At 43.7% G+C, this 16,560-nt stretch overlaps 1 protein-coding gene across 1 annotated transcript in view; it reads right to left on the bottom strand.

The window, feature by feature from the left end:
• Nucleotides 1–14,099, bottom strand: part of LMCD1 (LIM and cysteine rich domains 1) — a 65,287-nt gene extending 51,188 nt beyond the window's left edge. The window contains exon 1 of the mRNA XM_045024569.1: nucleotides 13,920–14,099. Coding sequence (XP_044880504.1) covers nucleotides 13,920–13,946 — 27 coding nt within the window. The 5' untranslated portion in view covers nucleotides 13,947–14,099. The remainder of the gene's footprint in view (nucleotides 1–13,919) is intronic.
• Between the last annotated feature and the right edge of the window lie 2,461 nt (nucleotides 14,100–16,560).

Here is a 16,560-nt window from a genome sequence, read left to right as displayed (position 1 = left end):
TCCCAGGGTCTCATTTAGCCCTGCAACAAACAAATCTTGGGTGGTATAAGTTACTGTTATATTGAGAGTAAGGAATTTAAACTCAAATTGGCTCTGAATTTGTTTTGATTCACTTTGTGCTCTGGAATTGATGCTTGCCATGCCTTGTATGCAAAAACCTCTTTCTGGTTTTATGGTTCTGCAATTAAGCAAAATGTTTGCTTCTTGCATTCAACAAGCAGAATGGAGAAACAATGATGTAGGGCGTGGATGATGATAGAGTATGTACTCTACATATGTAGGCTATATTCAAGTCAATGGCAAAACTCCCTATTGATTTTAGTGGGTCCAAAGATTTGGTTTTGTGTCTTGATGGTGTTGCATTGAGAAAAATATGCATAAATTTCAAGATCTAGGTTACTGGAAGGTTGAAGTTCAAAGATGAACCCCGTTTGGACCAGTTCACAAGATAAAACCTGTTCATTTGCTCCAGAGTTGCTTACAGTTATGCTGCTGTTGTGTTCTTGGCAAGGAAGCTTGTGTTAATGAAGTACAGAAGGAACAATGTAACACAGCAAGGATCCTACAGAAGTTGAGGCAGATGAATATTAAACTACTATGCAAGGTTTTCCCTGATTAAGTAGTAGTATATGCTGGTTTGCATCTTACAATTGTTAACTACAGAACTTTGCAATGCCTGTGTCCTGTCAAGTACACTGTAGGTGAGGCCAAACTTGATACTTTGACAGGCAGCCCAATGTCATGTCATGTCACACAAGGCAACTGTTCTAAATACAACTTTGAGAGACCTAGTCCCTTAGAGAGGATGCCTTCCAGGGTGGACAAGTCACATTGCTACAGTGCCGTGGAGAAACTTATTCTTCGTGACTTTTGGAAGGGGCTCCTCAACCATGCTTTTTAGTATGCAAACAAGTCTATTACTCATCTATGAATTCACAATCCAGTTCCCAGTGGTAAGCACGGCACACCACAAATCATCCAATTGCCCTGTTGTTGGCAGTCTCCGAGGTTAAAATGGCAACTGAACAATCCTCTACCCCTTGGAGGCCATAGCTTCAGCTGTGTCTCAAAACATTGTGGGGAAGTTCTGCAGATAGAGAGAGGACCTCCATCTAGGGCTGTCAATCCAGCACCTCTCCCCAGCATTAAATTCACTAAAAAGTGATGAAAATTTGTCAGGTGTGAGATTTATCAATACCTGCATTTCTTTGTCTTGGGATAAAAGAGGACTGTTGTGACTCCTTTCTAATCGTTTGCATGAGTGCAGGGTCCATCATATGCATGATCTCAACCTAATTTGTTACCACAGCAGAACAAGTCTTGATCAAGTGCAGATATGCATGTTACTACACTCAGAAGAAAAAAGTCACTGTTAATGTCTGAATTAAACGAATCCAATAGAGAGGATTTGGACACAAGATGTCAGGGAATGAATTGGTGCCATTTGGAATGTTGGGAATACGAACAGACACTGTACTTCAGAAGGGTGGGAAGTTTACCCTAGAAACAATGCCTTTTGTTTTGGCAATATATAGAGCCCAGGGAAAGGCATTGATATTGAAGGAAACTATTTCAGCAGAGCTGCCAAGTTTCAACCTCCAGTACGACAAAGATATTTACAGAGGTTCTAGCTCTATTATATCTTCCTCTTCCAAGAGCACATACTTGGCAGCCAGCATTCCTTTCTCCAACAACACTGTGTGAATTCGTGATAAAGAAAGGACAGGCTTTTAAAAAAAAAAATAAGGTGAACAGATTTTTCCACTAATATGAAACTGGAGCTTTGAAAACTTGGTCTGAATTATAAAAATGAAAGTGGGGGGCTGAATGTGCCCAAATTTGAACTAAATATTAATGCTTATAAGTTCCAAAACATTCAGATAAGAGTGTTGTGTTTCATTTAAGTACTATATTTCAGTTAAGTGTGCCTCCTCTGTGCTTTCAGCTTCCAGCGGGAAGCAGAAGTGTTGAAATACCACAAGCAATTATGGTAATAATCTACTAATATTTTGCACTTCTGTTGTATTCTCCAGCCAGAGATCTCAAAGAACCTCAAACATCACTGATTAAAGGCTCCCAGACCCCTTCTCCCCCTGAGCACCACTGTCCTCATTTGTTAGAAGGGGAAATGGAGGCATGGGGAAGTTAAATGGCTTGCCCAAGGCCACAAACGAAAGCTGTGACAGAACACCTGACTCCTATTGGTTCGAGCATGGTAATAGATCACATTCCCTGTTCTCACAGTATTTACAGCTCAAGTGGAAGTAGGCAATATCAGAAATCTCACATGGAAAAACCCGTCCTTGGATATTATAAAGTCACCGGTACAAACCCAAGAGTTTCAAAGAAACCAAAGTTTCAGCACCTCTTTGTGATACCTAAACTACAAAACCTTAAATGCAAACCGGGGGAGCTTTTAGAAGAAGTGGTTGGAGAATGTATTTAAAAAGACTTGAGGCAAAAATATTCACACTTAGTTAGGTAACTAATGTTAAGTACCTAAGTGGCTTGATTGACAGGTGGTAAATATTCACAACTCCCATTGATTTCAAAGGGCAGAGTTTCTGCACAGGACTGCAGGCTTGGGCCCTTGCTTTGCAAATATAGGTAAGAATGGATGCTTTAACTTCAAGAATTATTATATAACCGACGTATGCAGCATTGTTCAATGGCTATTAGCTAGGGTGGGCAGGGATGGTGTCCCTACCCTCTGTTTGCCAGAAGCTGGGAAATGGGCCACAGGGGATGGATCACTAGGTGATTACCTGTTCTGTTCATTTCCTTTGAAGCCCCTGGCATTGGCCATTGTTAGACAGGATACTGGGCTAGATGGACCATTGGTCTGACCCATTATGGCTGTTCTTATGTTGTTGTAGCCATAAGATTAGCATAAGTAGTTAGCACATAGTCTAAGGCACCATTCAAGGTGAAGTGGGGCCCCCTCTACCCTCACAAGGCTTAGGCTGAAGCTTAAGCCCGAACATCTACACAGCAATTTTTAGCTCTGCAGCCCAAGTCAACTGACCCAGACCAGGTAGAGGTTTTTTATACCTGTGTAGACATACCCTGTGTGTCTTGTGGAAATCAATACAATGGACTCAGTGCACACCAGAACAGAGAGTTACATAACAAATGGATCGAGGATCAGACCCATGATAGTCAATAAGAGTTGAGAGTACTCAAAGGAACTGACCCATCATGAGCTAACTGCAATCATAGCTTTTCTTCATAGGTCTGCCAGTGGACCTCATTCCAAATCCACACCACCCGAGGACTCTGTTTATACAATGCAGGCCCAAGACTAAAACAATCATGACAATTTTAGATGTGAATATTTGTCTAACAAGGAAGAAGGTCCAAATCCTCAAAAGATTTTTTTAGGCACCTAAATGGCATTTATTCCAATGGAAGTTTGTCACCTTAACACATTGATGATTGGACCCCAGGCGTGTGAACAGACCTATGTCTATTTGTAACCTAAGCAAAGGGACTCCAAAGGAGAAAAGCTGATGCTTTTACAAAGCTGCTAACAACTGATCAGGCTCATTAATATTGTATTGTCATACTCAAATATTCTAGACTACAGTATGTAATTTTTGGCTTTTAATGAGGCAACATTAAGTCAAATAACTTGTTTCACAAATGAATACATTTTCTATAGTTCAAAGCCAGAATCAATGAAGCTGGCACAGGGTCATTTAAGTTACACTCCCTTGTACCAGCCAGGCCCCTTTTTGCAGTAGGGGGATGTACACGACACCTCTATGGAGCCCCACCCAATAAAAAAATAAATCTATAGCTGCTCCCTTCTACCATGAGGAAGGTTAGTTTGTTGGGGAGGTACCTCTAGCACCTATCCTTTCTCAGGTTCCTCCTGAAGCAAGGACAGCAGCTTTAGTTCATCTTATGGCTGGCAATCCATAGAAATCCCATGGGCTGAGGCTGCAGAATGGATGCACTGAAGCAAACATGCCCTGGTTGTAGAACCATCTTGGCCACTGGTGCCAGCTATTTGGCTAGCTCTGCACCCCTACACACTCCTGGTGATAGGAAGAGAATCTCTGCTGTCATGAACTCTTCCCCCAACAGATTTTCCATGTCAGGAGCACTTTGCCAGGGCTTGAGCAAACCGTGGGGAACTTGCCCATAGCTTTAGTGGATTGCAGCAAGTATTAATGAATTTTTGAAATAGTAATATAGTGCTGGATCCTGCTTCCATTGATTTCAATGGGAGTTTTGCCATTCCTTTTAGTAAGAGAAAGATCAAGTCCATGGAGATCCCATGGGGATCAAAATCTGATTTGGAACTGGGCTGCTTCTGCTTGTCTTGGGTTATTATTCTGCTTCTGTTCTGGCTGGTGTCTGTACACATATAAACACACTTGTGCTAAAAGTTGCTAAAAAAAGTCTATAGGGAGCTGCTTTTGTTAGGTTCACTCTTCCTCTTCCCTTTTTGTGAAGCTTTCAATCTTGTGCCCCCAGCAGAGACTGGGCAGCAGCCCTGCAAGGCTGCTAAAGAGCTTAGCTGGTATGTTCCACGGGTGCATGAAAGAGAGGAAGGGAATGAGGAGCATTATTAACATGCCCCTGGGCACCTATGAGGGCCTAACAACTGCTACAGCCTGGATTTTCCTCAGTTACATATGGATTTTACACTAATATTAAATTCTGGATCCTATTAATTAAGTCCTCGCTTTTTCAGAAAGGCTCATTTCTTTCCAACAGCTCATTTGCTATCCTTATTCAGGATCTCATGGCCCTTGTACTCCTCTCCCCTTGGAACTGATGGTGAGCTATTAGACACACCCTCCAAACGTTGGATGGAGTCTTACTTCTAGAAAGTAGATAATGTACAGTAATGTGAGCAATGTTGCATGGGTATTTCACACCAATACTGGGGACAAAGGGTTTTCCCCTTTCTTCTGACTGAATCACAGGATTCAGTTCATAGCTAGTTTTAAAAATACTCTTCCTTAAGGAGCTGCTAAGCACTGAGGCCCAGATTTTAGACATTTAGGCACTGCTGCACTCAGCATTGCAGCATCTGATTTAGGAATCAATCTCATTTTCAAGAGGGATTTAGGGTACTTCAGAGACTCTAAATACAACAAATTTCAATGGAACTTAAATGCAAAAAAAAAAATCATTCAGATGCTGCAATGCTGAGGAATGACTAAATACCTTTAAAAATCTAGGCAAAAAAAACAAACAAAAACCTATCATGGCTGTTCAAGCAGCAGTTCCCAATCTCCAAAGTTGCTACTAATTTCAGTAGTCTCAGCAGCATTTTTTTTTTTAAATGAGTACTGATCCTTGAACTTTACTGTGTGGTGGGTCAAGGACTGAAGAGGGGGAGGGCTTGGAGACTCTGCACTGGTGCCTGTGACTGGAGAGAGGAAAGAGTAGGACACTGAAGAGGTGTGGTGGTGGTGGTGCTGAGGGGGAGGGTCTATAATTAGAATGAGGACAAGGGAAACTATTCAACAGAGTATCTGTAACTAGACTGACAGAGGTAAAGAATTTGTAGCCAGAGTCAGGTGTGGTGAGCATGTCCTGGGAGTGTGGAAGGAGGCAGCCCTTTAGCTATTACAATCAATATTTTAATAGTCTCAGAATAGCTCCACTGAAGTCTTCCCCTTTCTTTCACTAACTCCTATTTTTGAATGAAACAATACCTACATTCTTGGCACTTCAAACTCCCTCCCGACTTACTTCCTATAAAAAAAGACTCCAGACACATTCTTCCTGCAGGAGGAATTGTGAAGTGCCCAAACCATAAGGTGAGCTAGACTTAATCTAGATCGAGCCCAAACACACAAGCTCTTCATCCACACATTCTGCATAGTGAGCTACTGGGTGAAAGTTCATGGCAATTTGTGTTTGGTCTCATTCAAGGCTGTTTTAGTCAGGATAAGGGAAAAGCAAAAATAGTTCCCCCTCTCCCATGGGAGAGGACAGAATATGACATCAGAGCCTCATCAGTCTAGGTCTAAGTGAAAGAAAGGCATGGGTGTGGGCAGAACTCCCAATCCTCCTGCACTGAGGTCAGACTGTGTTGCAAACTTTATGATTCAGTACACAGAAATACTTGTTAGTAGAGACAAATGAGTGTCTACAGTAAGATGAATGTTTTCCTTTGCAGTCTAATGCAGTGCTATTAGTCATCCCATTCCAACAGGAGGACTATTGCTCTCATTGGGGTACATATTGATTCAAGTCATGCAGATATCATAACTATGGACCACCGTTTAAATAGGACCACAGATGGCAATGTGTCTCCAGTTTTCTTGGGCAGTACTTTACATTATACTGTTGATATCTACTGGAGCCACACAAAGAAGGAACACCTTCGGCTTTCCAATTAAGATTAGGGTCTGTATTAGCTGAACCATGTAAAATAGCTAAAGAGGTTCCAACATGGAACTCTGAACTGTTGCTAATGTGGTCCACAACCAGCAATTGTGAATACCGAGAAAGGAGGCAAGTATCCTGCAAGGAAAAAAGGACTAAGTGTAGAAAATATTTTGGTCAGATTTTCTGACAGTGTAGACATGAAACTGGTTGTACAGTTATTAACACAAATTAGTTCTTGCATATGCAAATAACTAATGAAATTATTTTGCATGCACAGTCACTATAGTTTACATGTGCAATCCTAGTAACTAGGCATGTCATTCTAAGAACTTAGTGCCAACTAGCAAAGTGTTCGCTGTTCTGTAACAGTACCCTGACAGGCCTGACAAACTCACTGCACCCAACAAATTGCTGTCATCGTCTATGATTCTTTACAGATCAATACAATTAGGGTTGGAAGGGACCTCAGGAGGTCATCTAGTCCAAGCCCCTGCTCAAAGCATGACCAATCCCCAGACAATTTTTGCCCCATATCCCTAAGTGGCCCCCTCAAGGGTTGAGCTCACAACGCTGGGTTTAGCAGGCCAATGCTCAAACCACTGAACTATCCCTATATGAGATCTTAAATGAAAGCAAGGATCTTGCTGGTCATTACTATTATTTTTAAAATATCATCCATGTATGTCACAAGTTATATCTATACAATTTACAGTTAGTATCAAGCATTACCACCCAGCACAGGTGAAAAACTGGTGTTGCCAGACAAAGGGATGTATATTCACCAGTCTGTCTTCACATGTAGACTAAGCATGGTAAGCCAAAACACTGCAGAGCCCCATTTACATCAATCAGTGGGCGGGGGAGGGGGGGATAGAAGTCAACAGGAAGAAAAGAGCCATGTCTAGAGATACACTTCCAAGATTTTTTTGGATTTGTCCTGCAGTTATAAGACACCCTGTTCTCCATCAGAGAGCAAAAAGGAACAGAGCTTTTTGCATCTGTGGATCCCAGCCACGGGAGTTGGGGATGCTGGGAGATTGTTTTAGGTGAGAAACTACTTTAGACAAGGATTTTAGCCTGTTAAAGATAAGTTTAGACCAGGGGTAGGCAACCTATTGCATGCATGCCAAAGGCAGCACGCGAGCTGATTTTCAGTGGCACTCGCACTGCCCGGGTCCTGGCCACCAGTCCAGGGGGCTCTGCATTTTAAATTTAATTTTTAAATGAAGCTTCTTAAACATTTTAAAAACATTATTTACTTTACATACAATACTTTAGTTATACCGGTATATTATAGACTTATAGAAAGACCTTCTAAAAAGGTTAGAATGTATTACTGGCGCGCGAAACCTTAAATTAGAGTGAATAAATGAAGACTTTGCACATCACTTCTGAAAGGTTGCCAACTCCTGGTTTAGACTCTAAAGAGTTACACTTTTTATATAAATATTTCTTTTCCTGTTATCCTTACTCAATCTCTCAAGTCTTAGTCTTTGAGAAGAAGCTTGACTGCTTCACTATAAATATATCTCTGGGCCATGAGGTTATAAAGGGACCTGATCCCGAGTTGTGCCCATCAAGCTGTATGTATACTGTTCTCTTAGAAATAGCAAGCCTGGTAATGACTGTCAGTGTCCAGTGACAGGAGCCAGATACTACCAGGGGACACTTTCAGAGAGGCTCAGGGGTTGGGGTGTACCTATAGGTAACCTGCTAAGCAGAATAAGGGCTGCAGAACCTTAGAGACTGATGGTGTGAGGAAGCTGACAACCAGTTAAGCACAAGCAAATCTCACTTGCTGAGGCAAGGGGATAACAGGGAGATTCACAGTCCAGGACACCCAAAGACAGAGCCACAGCATATGATTTCATGCCCAAACTGCTGGAAAACTACGTTTTTGGCAAAAGTAGTGGTTCAGCCAATGTTCTATAGACTGTTCTTAGCAGTAACGTCTCTCCCCCTGACTCAGGTCACACACAGGCTATGGCTACACTTGCACTTCAAAGCGCTGCCGTGGCAGCGCTTTGAAGCGCTAAGTGTAGTCAAAGCGCCAGCGCTGGGAGAGAGCGCTCCCAGCGCTGTCCATACTCCACCTCCCTGTGGGGAATAACGTACAGCGCTGGGAGCCGCGCTCCCAGCGCTGGGGCTTTGACCACACTGGCGCTTTGCAGCGCCGCAATTTGCAGCGCTGGAGAGGGTGTGTTTTCACACCCTGCTGCAGCGCTGCAAATTTGCAAGTGTAGCCATGGCCACAGACTTATGCTGGTTGAACAGTCTGCAGCTAAGTGTCACACATGGCTCCTAAGACTTATTTTAGAGAACAACCATGCATAACAAAAAAGGAAGATCATGTTGTGGATTTAGCTTAGAGCTCCTGACGGACTTAAAATAAGTGATATAGCAATTTAAAGGTCTCAATACTGCATGAAGACAGAGACCAAAACAGCTGCAGGATTTTAAAAGGTTCTGGGTAATTTTATGGCTTATAACCGTGGGCTAAATTCTGCAGTAGTGAATGAGAGCTTTGTTTCATTCAGATCTATATCATTATACATAGTCAGATATAAATAAAATCTCTGGCCCCAAGGCATATGCTGACTACTGCAGAGTTGCTGATGATTTAGTATGGAGTTTTTTGCCACTTTCTGAAGCATTAGGTTGTCCACTCAGAATTCCAGGCATGACAGACCAACGATCAGATCCACTATGGCAAAAGTTTATGCTCCTCTCTTCTCTCTAGCTTGCCCACTTCGGGCAGCACAGCTTTTATTTCGCTATGTCCATCCCCTGCTAAAAAAAAATAATAATTAAAAGAAAGAATAAAAAGATATGCATCACCTGAAACGAAACTCTTCAGCTTGGCTTGGAACAGTTTTTTTATTTCCTTTTCCTGATCAAATTATTGTTTGAATTCAGGGGGAGCAGCCCATGAATCTTTGTGTCTCTGTTCCCATTCAAATGTTTACAATAAACTGTGAAATGTCAACCTAGATCTTTGTTTTGAGTTCAAAATTTAATCTAAACAACTGATTCTCCAAGCAGAATGCTTTCCCCTCACCTTGTTTTAATTTCCTCAGAGGAGTCCCAAAATACACTGAGTGAAAAAAAAAAAATCAGCAGTAACTAAACCCAACAGTGATTTGGGGGGAGGGGGGGAATTTAAAAAAAAAAAATCAGATTCAGGGCCCTGGAACAAGCCCTAATGAATTCCAGACTCACATTTGTAGACTTGCTCAGACTGGTTGTGTGACACTGCCAAGCCAATAGTTGACAGTAGCTCACCCTGTGCCTAGAAAAAAAATGCCCTTCTCACAATTCAGGAAATTAAACAGCTGTCTGCTGCAAAGCCACCCATGTGTCTTTGAACATGTTCTATTATTCAGACAGATTGAGGCAAGATATCTTTCTTGGTATTATGTAACTGCATTTCCCTTTTTAAGTGTCAACTAGCTGGGATTTTTCCCTCTTACTGTTGTTCTTGGTTCAGATTCAGGTGATAGGAGACAGACACCTTGTCAGAACAATTACAGAAGATAAGGAGATATATCATTGGGTCAGTCGATGCAGGGGGGTTTAGCCCTATTTTGACCTGTCAGAAGCAACTGTGCAAAAAATACATCAACATGACCCCACATCCCTGTAATGCAGATGAGATACTCATGCAATGCTTCTCAAACATTTAAATGAAGTTCAAAGTTGATGATGATGACGACGACATCATCTGCTTTCAGCAATGACAGCTCTGTATAAAGCTTTATCTTTTGGAAAGACTCTTTGACAAGTTTCTGCATCCAGAGTGCAAAATATCCCCTCTGTGTTCCACAGCTGTGCAGCATCATTGTTCCTTCTCCTTCACATATGAAGAACTTCTGGGAGAGAACAGCCTAGTGTAGAGATTGTTACCTCAGAACATAATGGTCACTCATAGTATATACTCACACTGGCAGTAAGGGGAAGATATGTAGTCCCCTTGTTCTCCTGCATATGGTTTCCACATCATGAGTTGCAGCATGAGGGAAGAGTAGCTAGAGCTGGTTAGAAGACAGATTTTCTGCCCTGTGAAAGCTTCCAAAATACCCCAAACTTTTTTGGGGCTAGCCACCCTGAATACAAATGCACCACACCTCACAGGTATATACTCAGGACTGCTACCATGTGACACTGCTGCCCGTGCTACCACAGCTGCACTATTATTTTCAGCATGCTATCTCAGAGGAGAGTTAATGCAATTATGTCTACACGAGCTGGGAATCACACCCTTAGCTTGTAGTGTAGATGCAGCCAAAGAGAGTGAGCTTCCTCTTCTGACCTTCCCTAAGAAAGCCTCATTTCCGGGCATCAGAGGAAGTATTCCCGGATGACCAAAAGCTACCACTAATTTTTTTGCCCCCTATACTCCACATTTCACTGTCATTGTGTGGTTTCTGCTAGGGACCATTTCAGGCTGTGAGATTGGGCCATTTGCACCCCATGTGGAAGCAATGACATTCAGCAATAAAGGGCTTTATAAATACAAATATAAGTGTGCTGTACAGTCAGTGGAACCAATGTCAATAGACAGGCAGCATTCCAACATGGATCAGGTAGGAATGAAAGATGGGGAGTTGATGACCACATGGAGAACAGCCAGCAGAGCTGGAGGGGGAGAGGAAGAGGATGGGAGGGAGAAAAGACACAGCACAGATCAGTTAGATGTTCAGTGCTAGACTGTGACTGGCCTTTGGGAGGGTTTACAGAGGGCAAGCCAAAGGAGCGGCCTCGCCTCAGGAACTTGGCGCAAGGGCCTGTCACAGCCATAGTCCCTGAGCTCAGGAGAGCACAGTAATGTGCACCCATGGGGATACACTGCACCAGAGGGAGCAGGTACAGCAGTGAGAAAGCCAGGCTATGGTCCCAATCTCAGGGGGAAGGGAGTGCTGCTGCTGCTGCTCAGCACTACTCCAAATAGAGGGAGCCATGTGTCAGTCAGTCATACAGACACAGAGCCTCCTCTCCTGTATTAAAAATCCAGGAGGGAAATTTTGAGGGAGATTGTTCTCTGCAAGGAATCGCTCACGGAAGGTGTTAGCTGGTGACAGTAGATGTGCCACCCGTTTCTCCCACCTCAAGGCCTCAGGACCTGCCTCCAAATCTGGTAGATCCCAGGGTGGCTACAGCTATCTGCACAGAGGCCATGAGACTCAGCACCTGTGCTAGTCAGTGGGTGCTGCCCCCATCCAGCTCCTGGGAGGCACCATGCTACCAGGGTTATTGCCATTAAGTAGTGGGGTAAGATGTTATTGTAAAGAAATCCAAAATGTGTTGTTTTGACAGGGCAGAAATCTAGAGATGTGTTTGATCTCACTTCAAGGAGATGGTTTCCTTTCTTTCCCTAGTTATGCTGCCATGCAGGTGTACAAGATAAAGCATAAAGCTCCTAGTTCCCTGGCAACATACGCCATGTATCTTTGGAGACTAACAGCTCTTAAATTCAGTTTGAAGTCAGGAGTCACACTGGGATGGCGTTCAGTTGTTCTGACTCAAAGAAAAGAATGGAAGTGGCCTGGGACTTCACTTCCTGAGTAAAGGTGATAAAAGGTACTGGAAATTCCCCAGTTTCAAACACCCCCCCCCCCCCAACAAAACAAAAAAAACCCACCCACCCAAAGGGTCTTCCTAAGGTGATCTAAGTCTCTAGTAGAGGCTAATGGTCAGGGTTGTGATACATATCAGTTTAGAATAGATAAGGACTAGTAACTGGTTTTGGCCAATTGAAGTTTTACTGAAGTAAATTCTCAATATACACATTTTCCTGTCAAAAAACTTTATATAGTTAAAGCTCGCTATGGATTTTTTTCTAAGAGTTGAATACATGTACTTAGTGCATAATGTTTTATATTACACATAACAATGCACTTATTTTTTTTTTAACATTCCTTCCCTCTGCTGTTTATGTACTGGATCCAGAGCCCATGTAAGTCAATGACACACACACACTCTCTCTCTCTCTGGATCAGGCCCAGAAAGGGATGGAAGTAGTCTAATACCATCACACTAAAAATTCACTTCTAAAAGTCATACAAGCCTAGTGGAAACCATTCTGATTCCTGATCACTACAGTGTGATCCTGCAAAATGCTTAGCATGCTTTCCCTGAGCCAGCAGAGCACCCAAGAACACCTACTTACGATTAAGCAGAAGTAGTTCTATTGAAGTAAATGAGACTACTCACATGCTTAAAGTGAAGCATGTGCTCAGAGTTTGATGGATCAAGCTTTGTATGCATGCATCCATTTCACTCCAAGCCACCATCACAGGCTTCTTTGGGGGGAGTGCAGCTACATACAACCCCTTACAGTGGGCACTGAGCAGATATCACACAAAATTGGGCAAAAACGTAGAATTGAAGTCTTCCACTATCCGCAGCTCCCTGGTGTATTAAAAACAAAAAACAAAAAAAACCCACCACACTCTCCCCTCCCACTTCCAGCACATAAGATATTTTTCAGAATATATAACTGGAGCCTTGGAGAAAAATGAAGAGATCTTTGCAGGCATATACAACGTGCGGACTAAACTCATTTTTAAGCTGATTTCCACTCTAATGAGGAGAGTGAATTCTAAATTAAACTCCTGCCTCATTGTAAAACAGCCGGAGGTGAAATAGTTTATGAAGAATCTCAACTTTCAGAAGAGATCATTCCCAGCTTTCCCATCATGCACCGAGGCATCAAGTTTTGTCAGGCAAGCCTTCCACTGCTAGATAACTACCTCAAAAAAAAAAAAAAAGAGATTTGGAAAGAGTCATTAACTGCATTCACTGGGGCCATTCCTCCATCTCCTTAGGAGATAAATGACTGCACTGAATGGGGAACTGAATTCCTTTCAGAATCTGGCTTCTTTCCATCGTGTGCAGGTAAGTTATCTGCCTTCAAGCTAGGGGAGTAACAAACTACTCTCCGTTTTATTTATTGACCTGCATTTTTTTTTAAAACACACACACTGAACTTGGCACCAGGCCAGCACGGTGGGAGTGAAATGTTCAGACCCCGGAGAGAGAGAGACTAGCTACCTTGTGCCTGAGTGACTGCTCTCAGTACTTTGAATGAGCATTTTTGGCAGTGGCCAAAGAAGCTACAAGAGGTGAAGGGAAATGGAGGTTTTGTTATTAAAGATCCACCAAAATAGGCTACCAACCACTTTGTTAAACTCCACCGGCTACCTTGCTGATCGTCCTCTCTTAAGTACGCTGATGTTGGAATGAATCCCAAGGGGGCTGAAAGCAAATCCTACAAAGTGACAGCAGATTAACTGTGTACTTTGGAAAACATTATAGTCTCCTCAGCCAAGAGGGTAAGTTAACACCTTCACTGGCATTAGCACAGGAACGACCAAGGTGACACCACATAGAGTCTGCGTTCAGGGAGAAATTGCATTGATATATTTAGAGGCTTTACTTAGCTACAGTCACTGCAGAAAAAAAAAAAGGCACAACAAAACCCCAACCATACCAACCACTCCTGACCTGGTGGCGGTGGGGGGAAGGGAATACACAAAGCAGAAGGTGCAAATAAAGTTGCAACTCACCTTTTGAATTCCTGGGCTCAGATCCATTACAAGCCTCGTCCTTCCCCTCTCCCGTCCCTTTGTTCCCAGGTGGCAGCTCTCCCGGGGCACTACAGCAGAGTGCTACAGCGTGGGACTCCTGGCAGCGGCCGGGTGGAAGTTGCTGCGGGCTAGAGGGGTGCTGGTTAACCAGGCTGCCGCTCAAGCCTAATCCGCAGCCGGCCCGAGCCGCGCCTTTTTAATTGGAGGCTCCAGCTCCCTCTAAAACGCGGTCAGCCAATCCGAGGCGGGGCTCCAACTTTTCCATCCAATGCCGGAGTGAGACTCGATCTTCGGGTTCTTGCTCTCACTTTAACCCTTGCGCGGGTAGCGGGAGGAGTAGGAAGCGTCCCGACCCAGCGGTTGGGAGCTTGTCGCACATCTGTCCCGCACACTCGCAAGCGCGGAGGCTGGAAGCTGAATCACATCGCTCCCTTTAGCCTTTTCCTTTAAAGGAAGAAGGGGGAGGGGTGGAGGAAAGCAATGATTTTGGGAAACCAGCTCGTTCACAGCCAAAGGGAGTGTGGTGGGTGTTTAAACAAGAGAATTAAGGGCACTTTTAGTCCTTTAAATCTGAAAACTAAACCTGCTCTGCCCTCCCCTCCTTCAATCTCACACTGTTCCCCCCACTTTGCAATAACCAAGGTGCTGATTTAAACCAGACTATTATCTTCCAAGCCAACCTAACGTTTTCTCACACTAGGGTGTGTTTGAGGAAAGGCGGGGCAGGACTTTGAGCTCTGAAAGGGTTGTGGGGTGATATATGATTTTTTAGAATCACAGTGCAAGGGAAAGTCATTAAAATATTTGACAGTGACTATTTGACATCCTTCAAACTAAGCTTTTTTATTTATTTATTTTAAAGCTGCCAGTGCCATAGGCTTTAGCACTGGGAAGTGCTGGAGAGGGCGATTTTATAGGCCTTGAACCAGACAGAAATGTGTTGGGTCAGTTTATCAGAGGTCAAACATATTAGAAGGGTAAGGGTCTAAAAACATGATTCCCTTGTAATTGTTTTGATGGAAAAAAAATCCCCAGTGCAATATAGTCGTAGAATAAACATGACATTTTGACATGAAACTGCAGGATCTTCCTTAATGCCCTCAACGAGAGTTCATTCCTGCTCCTTCTTTTGCAGCGATTTAAACACAAAGCCCCTTTGTCTAGATGAAAGTCCAAGTGGATCTCATACACTTGTGTTTTCAGTTTCCTTACTCCACCGGCTGTTTCCCACTTCCTAATTGGTGCCTAGATCCAAGCTGCTGAAAAACACGAAAAAAAAAATGGGAAGTCCAGTCAAAATAGCAAAGAGCAGGATCCAGTTATCTTGTTGTGTTCTGAAATAAAATAGACATTTCAGCAGTGGAGAAAAATAACTGATCAGGGCTGAACAGTCTCCATATTATATATGTGTGTGTGTGCCACCTGATACGTGCTGTGGGTAGCTGTTTCTAAACTTTTCACTAGATACATTTGAACATTTTTAAATTAATCAGGAATACAAAAGGTATTGGAGAAAATCTGGACACGCCTAAAAATCTCACTGGAGGAGTTACTTATAAAATCCCCCTCAAAGAAGCATTTTGAGTCTAGAATGGCATAAGGATATTGTTTTTCAAGCTCACATGATGAAGAGTGGGCACGTGCGCGCACACACACACACAGGCAATCTGGGAAATGGAAATGAGTTTACAAATGCACTTTTCAAATCCATAGGCATGGAGCTCCCACCACAGGATCAGGAAATGGTGGGGCACTTTTAATGTTTCAGGGCTAAATTGACTTTGCCACATGGCTTGCACATGGGATGGCATGTAGCTGTGTCACCGCATAAGCAGCACAGGAGACACAGCTCCCTCCCTGCTTCCCCCTGGCTGTAGAGGACTTGAGAGGTGGCTTGATGTGACAGTTCCCATCAGCAGCCATGGTTGTGAGGCACCTCACCTGCACTTAGTGTGAGGAGGCCTTGTCTGTGACTGTCATGGGCCAGCTCCCCGACTCTACCAGCCACAGGCAACACAAGCACTCCCTTCTAGGCATCACAGCCCCACTGTTAGTCTGCAGGTTAGCAGTAGGCATACTCCAGCCCTTGAGCCCTCCAAGCGTCTCCCTGGAGGGGCCAACCCCTCTTCCACTGGACACGGTATTCACCAATTCGGTGTTGCCACAGAAGCAGGACACCCCAGCTTACCAGTTAAACCTCAGCCCACCCCTCCGCTTAACATACAGCACTCAGATAGTGAAAACAAGTAAAAGTTTATTTATCAACATACAGGGAGCCAAGTGATAGCAAGTAGAAGTGTTGCAAACACATGATTAGATATTTTTCTAGACCAGTGGTGCTCAAACTTTTCCAGTCACACCCCGCTCCATTACTGCACAGCCAAGGCTTCCTCGGTAGTGGAGCTTGAGCTGAAGGTGGAGCTGGGGGCAGTGGAGGAGCTGCAGCTGGGGGTGGAGCTGGTCTGGGGGCAGAGAGGGAATGAAGGAAGAGCTGGGCTGGGGCCTGGAGCTGTGGCTTGGGTTGGACCTGGGCTGGGGGTGGAGAGGGAGTGAGAGCAGAGCTGGGCCTGAAGGCAGAGCAGGACTGGGGGCTGAATGAGATCGGAGGTGGAGCTGGTTT

Source organism: Mauremys mutica, chromosome 7 (genome assembly GCF_020497125.1).
Source record: "Mauremys mutica isolate MM-2020 ecotype Southern chromosome 7, ASM2049712v1, whole genome shotgun sequence".
NCBI lineage: Eukaryota > Metazoa > Chordata > Testudines > Geoemydidae > Mauremys > Mauremys mutica.
Note: the sequence above shows the minus strand (reverse complement) of the source record. Positions and strands in the feature narration are given on the sequence as shown.